Raw genomic sequence first — 16,475 nt, 5'->3', positions numbered from 1 at the left:
CTTCCTACGTCCTTTACTGCATCTTATGGCCAACACACACCGAATCGTCCATCCAGTGGACAGACAATTCAACATCCCAGGCTTTTTCTTCTGCAACAATATTACGGGGCAATTTCAGTCTCGTGTCCTTTATAATGATAATATGACTGTAAATAATATATCTTATAAACTTCTAAACTAGCAAGCACCATATAAAACAGCCAAGACACCTACCGGTTATTTAAGGTCTACAAGACTGTGACTAAGTTTTTTTTGACGAGCTTCGGGGGTGCAGAGGTTTGGATGAGGGAGGTGCACTAAGGATAGGAGAGGGGGAATGTCCAGGCACAGACGGCTGAAATCGCTGACCGAGTGATTTCGTCACGTCACTTTGTGTTGACCGATTTAATAAGCAGGGTAGCAATATTTATGTCTGCATGCAGACAGATACCCGGTGTGTGTTGGCTTAAGATGTGCCAGTTTTGCTTTGACTCACAAAACTTTGCACCGAAGGCAAGTTCTCAAATAAACACTTGTTTTTTAATCACTTAGATAATAATCATCTTGGATTGGTAAAAAGAACAAAAGGAACAAGTCTTAGATTTTAAAATATTTTAATACATACCTAAATTACTATATCACATAAAAATAATAAAATATAAATTCTATACCTTTTTATCAACCAAAATTTATTGAAAGGAATGTAGAACAAGGACCCAGAACCATTACCATCAAAGTATGATGAGCCAAATATTGAAGCTATTAGTACCGGATTGGTATACAATAATTCAAGAATGAATTGTTCTTTTATTATTCAATAGTATATTTCGTACCTAGGGCCGAAAATGAGGTTTTGCCGGCTCGAGATAGTTTTTAAGTTCGAGACGAAGTCGAGAACTTAAATCGATCGAGAGCTGCAAAACCATTTCGGTCCGTGGTACGAACGCTATTTTTCACCACACTTTACCCTATTACCACTATTCACCACTGTAATAATGCACACTGATAGTCAACACAACTACAACTATAAGGTTATGTGAAGAAATAATTTGAGGAATCAGCAAAAATAAAAATATATATAGTTGCTAGGCAACGGTGACAATAACACAATTCTATTGCAATGCTATGGATTTTGATTGTGTATTTAAAATGCATTCATGTTTTAAGTAAGTAAGCGGACAGCTGATTTTGCGGCCCCGGCCTGTAAAAACCTGCTCGGTCCCCAAATTACGATGACAGCTGGCATGGCCAGCAAAACGTAACTTTCAGCCACCAATTAACGTATGTAATACAGCCAAAAACATCATAGTGTGGTGAAAAGTGTTATTATCATGCATCTTTAAACAGTATTCTAAGGTCTTCTGAGGTTTGCCCCATTTGTGCATCCAGTGTACTTGAATATCTGGCCTGGTTCCCTTACACACTGTTCTTGGAGCATATTGTGTTCAAGTATCAGTGGATGGATACAATCTAACTAATTGATCTAGAGTAGATGGTAAACCTGTAACAGGACACTGCTGATTGGCTGAAATAGCTTCTCTTATGCATCGGAAGCAAAAAACGTACCTGAAAAAAATAAAAGAATTTAACAATAGGATATGTCTAGTTGAGTAGTTCCTAAACATTTTCATCAACCATATTAAGATGAACAACCCAATATACGAGTAATCAGGGGTGCCCATCCCCCCCAAAGCTCACGTCGCAGAATCCCCCCCAAATTCGTTGTTTAACCCATGCCGGAAGGTCTGGGGGCTAACCCATAGTTATGTTTATAATTCGGGGAGGGAAGGGGTGCCCCCGACACTTCTTTAAATTTATGGGAATTTAAGCGTTTCAATCAAACTTTTAACCCAATTTAAATGGACGATTTTCCTTTAAAACTATTTGTTAGTTTAGTTTTAATTTAAATGAGTTGGATTTTTGACATGCACACAATTTGAATCAAAATTGGCCATGTAGTTTTTTTTAATCCGATTTTCCATGAGTTAATAGGTTTTAAAAGGGAAAATCACAAAAGTTGCAATAACTTTTGAACCATAATTTTTACGGCGTAGAGGGTTTATACAATTTTTGTCATAGTCAAAAAACATGCTAATTTTTAATCAAAATCGTTCGGGCCAATTCTGAGAAAATTTTATTCATCCATTATTTTATAGGGTTTTATGGAATATCACTATTAAAAATCCAAAATGAAAAAAAAACATCTGGAGAGACCATGGATTGGTACCTAAAATACCAAATTTCATCAAAATCGGACTCGGGCCACATGCGTGGTCTGTAGCTCTGTACCATGCATACACACATACAGACAGACACACACATCACTTCGAAAACCACTTTTTTGGGATCAGGGTTTTTACATAAACAATTCTTTTACCATATTAAATTGTAGGGGAGAAAGTACTTGAAGTTATGTCAAAAAGTTTGAGATATTTTCTAAATTGCCCTTTAATCAACTTCTGAGTTTGGTCCTTTTTAAATAAGTGTAAAATATTCAGTCTCAAAAATATTACTAGGCCTAAACTTAATAGTATATTTCGTTCCTAGGGCCAAAATGAGGTTTTGCTGGTTCGAGGTAGTTTCGAGGACTTAAAACGATCGAGAACTGCAAAACCATTTCAGTCCGTGGTACGAACGCTATTATTCACCACCCCACACTATACCCTATTACCACTAATTCACCTCAATGATAATGCACTGCACACTGATATAGTCAACACAACTACAACTTTAAGGTCATGTGGATAAATAATTCGAGGAATCAGCAAAAATAATAATAAATAGATTGCTAGGCAGCGGTGACAATAAAACAACTCTATTGCAATGCTATGGATACTGATTGTGTATTTAAAGCGGGCAGCTGATTTTGCGGCCCTATGGATGTAAAAACCTGCTCGATCCCCGAATGACGATGACAGCTGGCATGGCCTGCAAAACGTAACTTTCAGCCATCAATTAATGTACCTACCTATATGTAAAACAGTTAAAAACATCATAGTGTGGTAAAATAGTATATTACGTTACTAGTCCTGAATCCCGTGCGAGACGAAGTCGAGTTGTGGTTTTTTTTTACGAGTCCGGCCAACACATTTTGGACGAGTGACGTACGATAGTTTACGCCATACTACTAAATCCGTTCAAATCCCTATATTACCACCAACTAAAGGACTAAAAATCACTAGTCATAACCTCTCCAGAGGTTATGTTTTTGTTATAACCACTCATTGCCACCCAAATACAGTATAATCAGCTGATTGGTGTCCGGCAAAACTCATTACAGTACAGTAGTACTGTATGAAACCCCATTTGATTAAGGACAAACAGCTGTTTTCTGGACTAAATCCTTGTATGGGAAGTTCGTCAAAATAGTGTAGTGTGGCGTAAAAAAATAATTATATATAGAATAGACTAGTAAAATTTGTTTGAAGCTCTTTCTAGATTCAAGAAAAGACAATCAAATACAATTTAATTAATCCAGAATCATGTGTTTCAGTTCTTGAAGTTAACGTAAACACATAGCCTATCAAAAACCTTAATTAAATTGTCACAGTACTGTATGTCAATTTATTCCAATGAATAAATGACCCAGGCATAATTATTTGGGAGAGCCAAAATATTATTATCACAAGCTTTCATGTTGTTGTTCATGTTGTAAAAATAGCAAAATGATTGTCATTATCATAATACTGTTTTTTTTTATGAATCAAGAATATATTATAATAAACAAACCTAAAAAACCATCAATAGGTCCTCAAGGCAATGAGAATATTTGAGAATGAGTTCATAATGTAAAGGTAAAAACAAACTCAAATTGCAGATACAATTTAATAAGCAACCATAATCCTTTGACAGCAGTTGGCATGGAGTTGTTCTCACTGTCAAACATGATACAGTCAGAAAGTGGAAATCCACATAAAAGTATCTATACCTATATTTAATAGCAATTATAAAATGATTTACTAATCAAGATAAAATGTCAAACGGGATTTTGATTGCATAATTACCCCAGTAATAAATTAAGGAGGTCGTAAAAATTATCTGATTAATCTTTTATGTGCTTTTAACCAACCACTGGCTTGAATCCCCCCCAAAATCATAAAATCCCCCCCAAATAAAATTCTGATGTCGCATTTTGCGACATCAAACCCCCCTGCGGGCACCCCTGCGAGTAATATAATGAGAATGAGATTTTATTTGCCAGTTAATATTCCATACAAATACATTGGCACGTCAAATTAGTCATAACATAACATTAATTAAAATCTAGTGGAGTCAGTGTTCTTGACATATAATCTTCTATTGAGTATAATGGCTGATTTACAAAGAAAGTTATTTATTTTAATCTTGAAATCCTTATCACTAAGTAATCTTATGGCTATTGGTAACTTGTTATAAAATTTACTGCTTAAAATTAATGGTTTTTTTTATCAGTTTTAGCAAGTCTAACATAAGGAAGATTTATATTACATTTATGACGAGTATTATGGCAGTGTATATCTCTCCTATAATCTAACTTATCTAATTGTGGTCTTAAATATAACAGGCATTGCTTAATAAATAGAGAAAACAGTGTTAAATTTTGGTATTCTTTAAAAAATTCAGTGCAATCATGGTGCCTATCTACAGCAGCTATTACCCTAATTGCCCTTTGCTGCAAATTGAAAATTTCTTTTGCATGAGCAGAAGACCCCCAAACAAGTAACCCATAGCTTAAATTGCTATGAAAAAGTCCATAGTATGCCTGTATGAGAGAAGGCCGTTCTAGTTCGCCACATAATTGTTTAAGAGCAAATATACTTGAACTCAGTTTATAATGACTATTGCGCTATGACCAACAGATCTGCTTGGATTTAATTTGATTTAAATTATTTTGAACTTTGTAATAAATATTAACGTAGGAATTGGTGAAGAAAGTGTTAATGGCTGGCAGTGCGGAGTGTGAGAACCATTTGTGGCAGTTAGATTAATGTATCTGCAATACTAAAATGCCATGGGAAGGGAGGGAAACAGGTCCGCCACATAGGAAGTGGTAAAGGAAGTAGTAAAGGCTGGCAGTGCGGAGTGTGGGATATTTAAGGATAGTTCGTTTTCATAAATGTACAATCCTATACTCTTATATGAGGAATGTTTGCTTGTATGTATGTTTGCATAAAGATCTCAAAAACAGCTTCGACGATTTCCTTTAAATGTTGTAAATATTTATTTCTAGCCTAAAAACTTAATTGATGACAGCCACTACCTCAGAAAATTTGTATTTCACTACACAACTCATTTGAAAATTTAAAAAGTTAACATTGGCCTCATGAGTTGCCAAGTAACTATGTTGCAAGGCATATTGGTTGAACAAAATAACAAGGTAAAAGTAAACAAAAGACTTGTAACATATTGTGTTTATAACAAGCCAACCACAGTATACTAGCAAATTACAATTTAGGCCTACAGTAGAAAGGGAAAACATCAGTTGTTACTATTGAGCAAAGATTACACTGAAGATTAATCTATACAGGGTGATCAACTCAAGGAGGCCACCATTGGGGTATTGGAAACGTTAAGAATTAGAGAAAACTTTAAATGAGGGACATTCCTTTATTTTTTGTGGCAGTTAAAAATATGATTTAATTTTTTTGAAATTCAGCCGCCATTTTCCAAAATGGCGGCCAACTTTGAAATTTCTTATAGAAGACCCTATATTTTATAATGTTTTCGGATAGAACAGGCAATTTAAAAACTTTTTTATTCTTGAAATTTTTTCGATAAACCCACTCGTTTAGGAGTTACAGCCTATGGAAAAATGACTTCCGGTGTACATTTTACATCATGTAGCTCCTAAACAAGTAGGTTTATAGCGAAAATTCGAAAAGTAAATAAGTCAAAACAGTCTTAAAATTGCATCCACATTCCAAAAAGACCATAAAATTCGTTAAAACTATTAATTCTATTATTTTAAAAATGGCAGCCATTTTCCAAAATGGCGGCAAACTTGAAAAGTGGAAAACTGTGTATTTTATGGTCTTTATGGAATGTGGATGCAATATTAAGACTTCTTTGACTTATTTACTCATCGCATTTTCGCTATAAACCTACTTGTTTAGGAGCTACATAATGTAAAATGTACACCGGAAGTCATTTTTCCATAGGCTGTAACTCCTAACGAGTGGGTTTATCGAAAAAATGTCAAGAATACAAAAAGTTTTTAAATTGCCTGTTCTATCTGAAAACATGATAAAATATATAGGGTGTTAAAAGAAATTTCAAAGTTGGCCGCCATTTCGGAAAATGGCGGCTGAATTTCAAAAAAATAAAATCACATTTTTAACTGCCACAAAAAATAAAGGAATGTCCCCCATTTAAAGTTTTCTCTAATTCTTACCGTTTTCGATATCCCAATGGTGGCCTTGAGTTGATCACCCTGTATAGAAGAAAATAGTTGTCTGAGTGATTTTTACCATAACATTTAATTTTTACCATAAAATACACACGATGATGAAGAACACATGATTTTTACCATCTATCTATATATTTACGTAAGCCCATTCTTTGCGTCAAAATTGTGGGCGACTGGGAAGTCGTAGAATGACGGGAGAGGGCTCAAATTAAAGGTCTAGATCCCGTGACGGCGGGAAAAATAGTGAAAATCCCATAATTTTAACACAAAGTTAGATATAACGTAAAATGTTCTCCATAAGAATAGCATTAGAAGCCATTTACTGCTGATTTTTAACCGACTTCCCCACTACCAACAAAAGGAGGAGGTTCTCAATTTGTTTGTGGAGATGTTTTTTTTTTGTATGTTCACCAATTTCTCTGTGATTCTTTTACCGATCAGTGTGGTTCCACCACCAAAATAACCAGGAGAGTTTCTATTTGGTACCTTATATATTATGTTTAAGTATAATATTTATTTCGGTGAAAAATTCTGAAAACCTTAAATATTCAACATTTATTTTGTTTACATTTGTGCAGATTGTTTTCATTTGTGCAGAGAAGGCAATAAATAATAATAACATTACTACAGCTGTTAGTTGAAACCATTTAAATGAAGCTACAGACAATTCTTCATGAAACAGTATTGATCAATACTAGCGTCTAGACTGCCAGTGCAAGTCGGAGGATCGTGGACCAGATCAGTAGATCACCCCCACCACCGCACCATGTCGTACGCTTCCGAATCATACCGGCGCATCAGCATAGCTTTTCTAACTGTTCGCGGAAAATTGTTATCTGTATCACTGTCGCTGTCAAAACGTATAATTTGTAGATTAAATTTGAATTAAATATAATTAAACTATCATAACCTAACCAAACTAACCAAACTTGCTGATAATGATAAACTCGAATGAAGGTTTACTAATCGAAAAATAGCTCTGTTTTAAAAATAAAATTATAAATGTCTCAAATTCAATTTTACAATCTTTTAATTATAAAATTACACTGTCATAACCTAACCAAACCAACCAAACTTGCTGATATGAAAAAAATTGTTGACAAAAAGTTAGTGCTCCCGGTGGGATTCGAACCCGGCACCTTCAGATTATCAGCCCGACACGCTATCCACTACACCACAAAGGCTCATGACTCAGTTCCGTATCATTGCAGTAATGGTTGACGTCACGCCATCGGCACTGAGCGGAGGTGGGGGTTTTTTCGATCTGATCCACGATCCTACCGATCCTAGGAGTTGCACTGGCAGTCTAGATGCTTATTTGATCAATAGGCCTAAACTATTTCTTGCCATGGAGCCTAAATGAATTACATTGAGAAAAATGCATTTTGTTTTGGTTACTATAAAAAATGTATTTTAACGTTTGACCTGATTTGTGTATACAGTAATTCTGTTTTTATTAGTATTGAATATTCTGACTTACAAAAACATATTTGTTTCAGTTAATAGCTGTATGATATTGACAAATAAAGGTGTATTGTGAAAACCAAAGCATTCGCAAAACAGGTCTAAATATAAATTAAATGCAATTATTCCTTACACGACCTAAGAAGTGTGAGAGTGCATAATCGTCAATCGTCTTAAAAGTGTTAAATATTTTAATTACTAAACATGCATTTGCAGATATGGAATGTTTATTGATATTCTCTACCCAGTTACTATATCATATCAATACTATTATGCCTGCTTCGGAAAGTCCTACAGGAAGATGATTTGCAATTTCGACTAGGCTATATCTTGAGCTAACAAAATCCCCTACATGACTTACACCACTTTTAGCTGAACCAATCTTTCATATATTTTCCAAAGGGGCCTGTTTCATAAACTTATATAAGCTTGTAATATAAGTATTTACCTGATAATATTAAATTATAATACTAGTATTGTGTTTCATAAAAATATAAGCTTGTAAAACAAGTTATAAGTTTACCACCCCAAAATACCAGTTATAATACTAGTGTTTACACAAATCTTGTTTCAAATACAATAAAAACTTATATTATAACCCAAAAATTTAGAGTAATATATTATAAGCCTTATTTGACCCATAGAACTTTTACTTGTGACATGTATCTTCTAGTAAGATGTTGTAAAGTAAAAATATATTAACAATTTTATCAAAATAGAGATGCAATCAAGCGGATCAAGTGATAAAATAGACATAGTGATGGTTGGAAGACCAAGGAAATTTACACAAACGATTTCTTACATTCAAATTCAATAGACTTGTGAGTTTAATGAAAGGTATAGGTTAAGTTATGAATTATATTCATTAAAGTTATGAAAATTTCAATATTATTTCAAATACAATCAAGCCTGTGTTACAGCACCCAACAAATAGGAACCATTCATTAACACCCAAAGAACAATTACAAATTGCACTCATTGGTTTGGTAGTGGTGTACAATACCATTGCATAGCAGATAGGCACGCGCCGTGTCAAAAGGGACAGTTTACCGCGTCATAAAAAATAAAATAAAACTAAATTAAATGCAATTATCAATGAAAACTTATTGAATGACACTGTTTGCTGGCCAGAAGATGTAGGAGAAACAAACAATGCATTCAGTAATATCGCTGGCATGCCTCTTACTTGTTCAAAAAGAAGTTTTTAAATTCTTCATTTCAGGTTTGCTTGATATTTTGATCAAGTTTAAGTTTAAATATTGCAGTAAAAATTAACCTTAAAAATCAAACAATTTATAAAATAAACAAGTAAAATAATGCAACAGCTGTCTTATAACTTATATTATCAGTGTCATATTTTATAAGTTTGTACATTTTTTTATGAAACAGAAAATTACCAACTTATAAAATAAAAATTTATAAGCTTATATTACTAGCTTATAATATAAGTACTTTTATGAAACAGGCCCCTGTAGTGAACTGACAGATTTATCAGCTGACAGATGTTTTAAATAGTTTATTGAATTTTGGTTGCTATGAAAAGAAAAATAAACAAAGAGACATTCTTTTAGGCTTTTCAACCAAAGTGGTTCATTTTTATTTGCTCTAAACAATTAATTGTTAATTACTTGTAAAAGTATGATAAATTAAACAATAATATTTAGTGGAAACCTCTAGACTTTTATTTAAAGTATTTATCCTATTTAAATGAGGTTCTTTTCACTAAAATTGGTGACCCCGATTTGAACACATCAAGAATACATAATGGAAGTCAATGAACAAGTATTGGCAATACTAAAACTGATGGAAGAGCAAAACCAAAATCTCAGAAAACAACTTAATGATGTAATTGGAGTTGACTCTGAACATTCAAGACAAAATCATGATTCAGAAGAAGATCTTTTGGTTAATCCAATGAATCAGAAAACTCAAGAACGAAACAATTCAGTAAATCCAAGACCGTCTGAAAACATAACTTCAATTCAATCTCCACAATTAAAATTTCCCCATTTTTGGCGTGAGAAACCAGCACTTTGGTTCATACAGATTGAGGCAATTTTCTCTTTATGGCACATTTTTGATGAGAACCTTCGTTTCACACACGTTGTGACACACTTAGATGAGATGACTGCTTCCGAAATAGAGGATTTACTCTCAAACCCAAATCTGGAAAACCCTTACACGAGCCTGAAGAAAGAATTAATAAGAAGATTATCAGTCTCGGAACATAAGAGAATTAAACAGTTACTCGTAGAAGAAGAACTCGGTACAGATACGCCATCACACTTTCTCAGAAGACTGAAATCGTTAGCTGGCAGCAGCGTTCAAGATGACTTGCTGAGGATAATCTGGATGCAGCGACTTCCTGCGCATATTCAAGGCATCCTCCAAACCCAGTTAGGCGCTGGGGTCAGTACCGAATCATTGGCCGTTACAGCGGACAAGATCCAGGAGGTTCAACCTTTGAGTTCACCTGCAATGAGCTGTGACGCTATTTTGTCAAACCGACGTAAGCCAACAAATACCTTTTCTCAGAACCCACATAGTCACAACAATCTCAATCAAGGAGGAGGTTTTGAGGCAATTTTGGAGAAACTTTCAATGCTGGAGGAGAAAGTTAACTGTCTTTCAGACGACTTGATGACATATAAAAATAGTAAGTTCAGATCGCAAAGTCAGAGCCAGCCCAGTAAACAGCATAGTACCTCACCCCACAATGACATCTACTGCTGGTATCATAAACGTTATGGATCACGAGCCACCAAATGCGTGACTCTTTGCACTTATCCTTCTACAAAAAACGAGCTAGGCAACTAGATGCGGTGTCGACTAGTTGTCATGTGCCTAGACGCCAAACTCATGAATCACCCGGAGTTGACAGCAACCACAGCAACAGGTTACAAGTAATTGATAACAATTCAGGCTATAAGTTTCTGATAGACACAGGTTCAGACGTAAGTTGTATACCACTAAATTTAGTCAAAAGACCCTTAAAACCATCCGGGATAGAACTCAGAGCTGCAAATAACTCTGAAATACCCACTTATGGTAGTTTATGTCTCAACTTAAATATTGGTCTACAAAGAACTCTAGTCTGGAAGAGATCCATGCAGTGGTCCGAAAGGCAGTGCTCCGAAAGGCACTGGTTCGAAAATCATTTTCGGACTACTGCCTTTCTGAGTACTGCCTTTCGGAGCAGTGCCTGACCATGCTAAATCTGTCGGACCAGTGCTTCATCTCTGTATTATTTTCGAACCACTGCCTCTCGGACCACTGACTTTCGGAGCAGTGCCTGAGCGTGCAGATTGTTTCGAACCAGTCCCTTAGCAATGCATTCTTTTCTGACCACTGCCTTTCGGAGTAACGCCTGGGCTCCAACATTGGTTGAGGGAGGAGATAGAACCGAAGGCGGAGACCCGTTGTAGGGGAAAGAGGGGGTGTGTCAGTGGTGGGCAGAGTCAGAATGCCACGGTCATTGACGAGACCTTCTCTGGAGGAATAACCCAGCACCACCGCGCCATCCCGAGCGCTTCCGAACCATAACGAATATAGCCGAGGTCCGAATATAACGCCTTGTGTCGTCTGCCTGGAATCGGGACAGCGGAATTGAAATCGGAACGAAACATCGGAGCGATTTCTTCCAATACCGAGCCTCCTTTAAACACTGATAGGAATAGATAAGTCGTTTATTGATGTTATGTAATTAATTATAAACTATTTGCAGACCAATTATTAAAAGTAAAAAAATCCTATGTAAGCCAAACTAATCCTTTAATCTTCTTCAGTATATATTTATCCTTTAAAAAAATCTCCTATGTTTTCTGGAAAAATAAATAGCGAATTTCAATCTACCTATCGTTAGGCAACAGTTTTAAAGTAATTTTGGAAAAAAACTTTATAGTTAAATACAGAAAGCTATGTGGAAATAAATGATATTTTACATGTTTAGACACAATAATAACAAGTAAGTCGATTTTTCGTAAACATACCCCTTATTTTAATTAGGTACTGTTAGTTTTCCTATCCATATAGTATTATCTAAATTTAATTATGCCAGTTGTATAGCTCATTCCGTCTGATATGCGAAGTTAACATTGCTATTATTTTTTTAGCTTCTTAATTGAAATCAATGTGGCCTATCCAAAAACACCAACTTACCTAAGATTAGCAATATCCTATTATTAGAATGCTACGGTAATAACTTATTCTCTTTTGGGAAACTTGCTAAAATAATTATATCCAAGTGTTGGTATTGATTACTATTTATTAGATCTCGTTCGTTTGTTTTTTTAAGATAACGATACATATTATTGTTTAATGCGCCTGTTTGAAATGAAAACTTACAGTTACGTTACCTATAGGAAGGAACTTAGCATTTCATTTATTCCCGTAGGAATTAGATTATACAACACAGTATGAATAAATATTGTTGATGAATAAGCCTTTTTATTTCGGTTGGTCGCCTACGTTTAATTCCTTTTAAAGACGAATAACTGGAAACATAAGATAGCAAATGAGAGACACCATAACATAATACCTAACCAAATGCCAAAATAAATATTACAAGTTTAATTCATTATAGGATACTTTGAATCCTCAAATGAAACTTAATTGGATGCTAGTTTCAATGAGTAAAGCGATTGCTACTGCAACAAGAAAATGAAGTAAACACATCTGTAAATACATTTTAAAATGTAGGTAGGCCTATTCGATCAAAATTCAACTCTCTTAACATATGTAAAACATAAATAGTTGTAAGTCCTCAAACAATAACAAAATTCGAATGTTAAAGTAAACGCGTAAAGTAAATTAATAAAGTGAATTATAATTAGAAAACTGAGAAGATAAAACAAAATTTGACACTCTCTTCTAACAGTAAGGGGCTGTCGTCAAGATGCTACCCCGACAACACGCCACCATCTAGAAAGTCGAAGTGTTGGGTTGACTTGTCCGGCCATTTAAGTTTCATACCAACAGAATAGTAATTAATTATAATATATAGTACATTGTCGTTCTGTCCGCCAGTAATTTTAATACGGGAATATGTTTGATTTCTTCATAAACCCCTTTGTACTGCCGTTGATTATGGACGCTAACTGAAAATAAGTGCATGTAATACACCATATATAAAAAGGGAACGTGATCCACATGATATTATTTCTTTGTACTATCGGTCACTAATTACTGTACAGAAACATCATTTTCCTGCCAGCAGTAAGCCATTTACACTATCGTCGATTATAGGCGCTAACTAGAGCTACAGAGTTAAACATAAACAAGGTATAGTACGTCAACTTGTGACCTACAGATATACGAACTGTCAGTTAAATTGTAAGTTAAATTGTAATATATAACCAGGTAAAAATGTAGACTACGTGTTTCATGTTGTACATTCAAAACCTTTTAAATTGTCATCATCGTCGCCAATAGCTTACTAACAAGGTTTTTACTCATTTACGGCGTTTCAATGGTGGTTGTGTGAAGTGTAAAGTGAAAAATCACAACTGCAGTGGGTGATTGTAACAGAGGTTTGCCGGTTTACGGATGATGCTAAACTAGCTTTTCCAATGTGTCGCTTTCGATTTCTACTCACCGCTATGTGCTGCAATCGCTGGACCATACAGCCAATAAGCCCATAGACTGTATCTTGGGTACGTATAGGCCTACCCAATTATTCATGACAACCTATTCGACGACGATCCTTGATACCAGTACTTTTCCCTGCAATACATGGCCTACCTACTTAGGAAATCAAATTAAAAACGTTAAAAAACACGACATTGTGTGATTTTTTCACATTTCCTTCTTGTGTTAACTACATATACGAAACATAGTTTAGAGAATACGCAATCTGTTAAATAACAAAAAGCTGTTTGGATGAGGTTGTTTTGTTCAAACTGCCACCAAAATGTTTACATTAAAAGTGATTTACGATAACTTTTTGTCAGAAAATCCAAAACCAAGAGAGATCAATAGCCTCGGAACTGGATTAACGCATTTAATTATTTAATTGGTCGGATGTAATATATTTCTTAACTGTAAACGTTGGTTTTTGGTACTGGTTTGGTTTTTTCCTTAAGAACTGGTGGTATCAACAAGAATAATTTTTACGTACCAACACATCACTATTTACAAATTAGTTATCGTTAGTGTTGCACTTTATTTATTACAGTAGTATTACATTTAACTGATGTCTTACTGTATAACTTTATATGTCATTATATTAGGTTTATATTAGGGATGGACGAGATTGGATTTTTAGTTCGAGACGAGACGAGACGAGATTTTTTATTTCTCATAAAATTTCGAGACGAGATCGAGACGAGATTTCTCTTCTCATACACAACGGGAAATGCACGTTCGAAATTTTTACCTGATTTTGTAACATTGTTAGATGACTGTTTAAATACTAAAATAATGATAATAGGCAAGAATATTTACAATCTTTCATTAAATAACATCAGCATAACATTTTTTTATTAATCACGCCTAACCTATTAAAAATGCCTACAATTAGGAAACATGGTGATATCAGTTTTTTTTTTTTTTTTTTTTTGTCCTAAGGACGCTAGGCACGAGTCTGGGATTGTTTTTCACATTACTTCAGGCTAGACCTAGGGGTTGCGGCATTATCACTTAGATAAAATCCATTGGTGACTTGGCGGGGATCGAACCCGATGGTGATATCAGTTAGGATAGAGTTCAACTTATCCTAAAATAAAATAAATCATAAAATAAAAGCAATATTAATTTTTATAAAATAGTTACTTGTTTTGACTTTTTTTATAGTAATAAAACATTCCTCACACTAACAAAACTTCTCAAATGTTATTAAAGTAATATTATTAAAATAATGAAAGTAATATTTACATTAAAAGAATTAAAGTAATATTTACATTAAAAGAATTAATTAAATAAGAACGCCTTCGAAAAGGAAACGCAACTACAACACGCTCCTGTATTGCGGGTATTGCATTGACTTTCTGCAGGCGTTTTTAATTTTTTTTTTTTTTTTTTTTTTTTTTTTTTTTTTTTTTTTTAATTCTCGTCTCGATAAAAATCTCGGCCAAAAAGTAATCTTGTCTCGTGTAACGAGATTGAAAATTTCCCGGAAATTTCCCGAAATTTCGAGACTTGACCATCCCTAGTTTATATATAATAATAGTTTTGCCAGCACATCTGAAAATATGCAAACCAACTGCTTTATACAATAAGGTTTCATTTCAACTGACTACTATAAGATCCCCGTGCGTAGAACGGGCACACAGCTAGTAAATAATATACTAGTGCTACTGGGCTCAATAATGTAACTACTTGGCCTATCCCATACATTTTAGCGAGTTTGCCTATAATGAGGTAGCTATTACCGTAAGTGGCATGGTAAGACCTACGCCCGGGACCGATTTACTTTTTCATTTTGATGTCCCCAGAGGCCAAAAACACCATTCGTTCAAATTTTTATATATATGTGTGTCCTTGAACACGATAAATTGAGTAATTTTTGTCCGATTTTGATGAAATTTGGTTTTAAGGTGTAAGGCGGGAGGCGGGATAAAATTGAATGAGTTCGCGAACCAGCATGATCGGACCATGGGAACGGGGTTTTATGGGGTAAACATTGGTTTTTCTAATTTTTGACCATCTAAACACAAAATTTCCCAATTTCTCTCCAGGCCTTTTTAAAGAGCTTAAAAAAACAAATAATTCTGTATATCAAAGTGTTTTTGTACAATTATTGGTTACGGAGAAAATTCACAGTTTAGTAGACCGTAAAAAATAAAAAGGTATTATGTACACAAACTACAAACATTAAATCACGTAAAAATAAATGTTAAACGTTAAAAAAATATATAATACATTAAAATAGCATAAATAAAACCTAAAGAATATGCTCAAACCTATATAAAAATACCCCCGCCGCAGCAAACCTGCAGACTAAACGAATTTCCATTTGCCTGATTTGATTTTCAATTAAATCTATTCAAATAACATTAGGTAACGAGTACCTAGGTTTGCTGCCTACAGGGTAATAAAGTGTGTGTTTTTTAGTAAAATATTAATAGCTTAGTATAAAATAAATTGATTGGCCAAGTTTAATCCAAATATACAGGGTGAATAAAAAGTCAAGACCCCCCCCCCATCTAATATTTTTCCAAGTAAATATACAGAGATATCCTTTTGGGGGTCGTGCAATCTTAGCAGGAAGTTTTATTTCATGATTTTGAAATTTTTGAGTGTCCCCCCAAAAGGGGAGATTTGGGGGGTAACTCAAATATTTTAAATGTAAACCCCCTTCAAGTGACACCTCATTTTAAAGTGTTTACAAAAACTTAAAGAATGATGAAAACTAGGGGTCGCTATATCTTCTCTATCCAAAATGGTAGCCTGTCAAATGTTGTCGAAAATCAATGGTTAATATTGGTTCGTAATGGTAATATTGGCTACCATTTTGGATAGAGATGAGATAGCGAACTCTGGGTTTCACCATTCTTTAAGTTTTTGTTAACACTTCAAAATGAGGTGTCACTTGATGGGGGTTTACATTGAAAAGTCCAGTTTTTATTTGCCCCCCCCATTCCCCCCTTTTGGGGGGACACTCAAAAATTTTAAATGTAAACCCCCATTTAGTGGCACTTCGTTTTGAAGT

The 16,475-nt window shown here is 34.5% G+C and overlaps 1 protein-coding gene across 7 annotated transcripts in view; it reads right to left on the bottom strand.

The window, feature by feature from the left end:
• Positions 1-576: 576 nt before the first annotated feature.
• Positions 577-16,475, bottom strand: part of LOC128982795 (peroxisome assembly protein 12) — a 115,092-nt gene continuing 99,193 nt past the window's right edge. For all 7 annotated transcript variants that reach the window (XM_054401809.1, XM_054401803.1, XM_054401805.1 and 4 more), the window contains one exon: positions 577-1,545. In XM_054401809.1, the coding sequence (XP_054257784.1) occupies positions 1,450-1,545 (96 nt within the window). In that variant the 3' untranslated portion in view covers positions 577-1,449. The remainder of the gene's footprint in view (positions 1,546-16,475) is intronic.

Source organism: Macrosteles quadrilineatus, unplaced genomic scaffold (genome assembly GCF_028750875.1).
Source record: "Macrosteles quadrilineatus isolate MER2022 unplaced genomic scaffold, UCM_ALF_1.0 Scaffold_1__1_contigs__length_201487025, whole genome shotgun sequence".
Taxonomy (NCBI): domain Eukaryota; kingdom Metazoa; phylum Arthropoda; class Insecta; order Hemiptera; family Cicadellidae; genus Macrosteles; species Macrosteles quadrilineatus.
The sequence above is the reverse complement of the archived record's forward strand: the minus strand, read 5'-3'. Positions and strand labels throughout refer to the sequence as shown.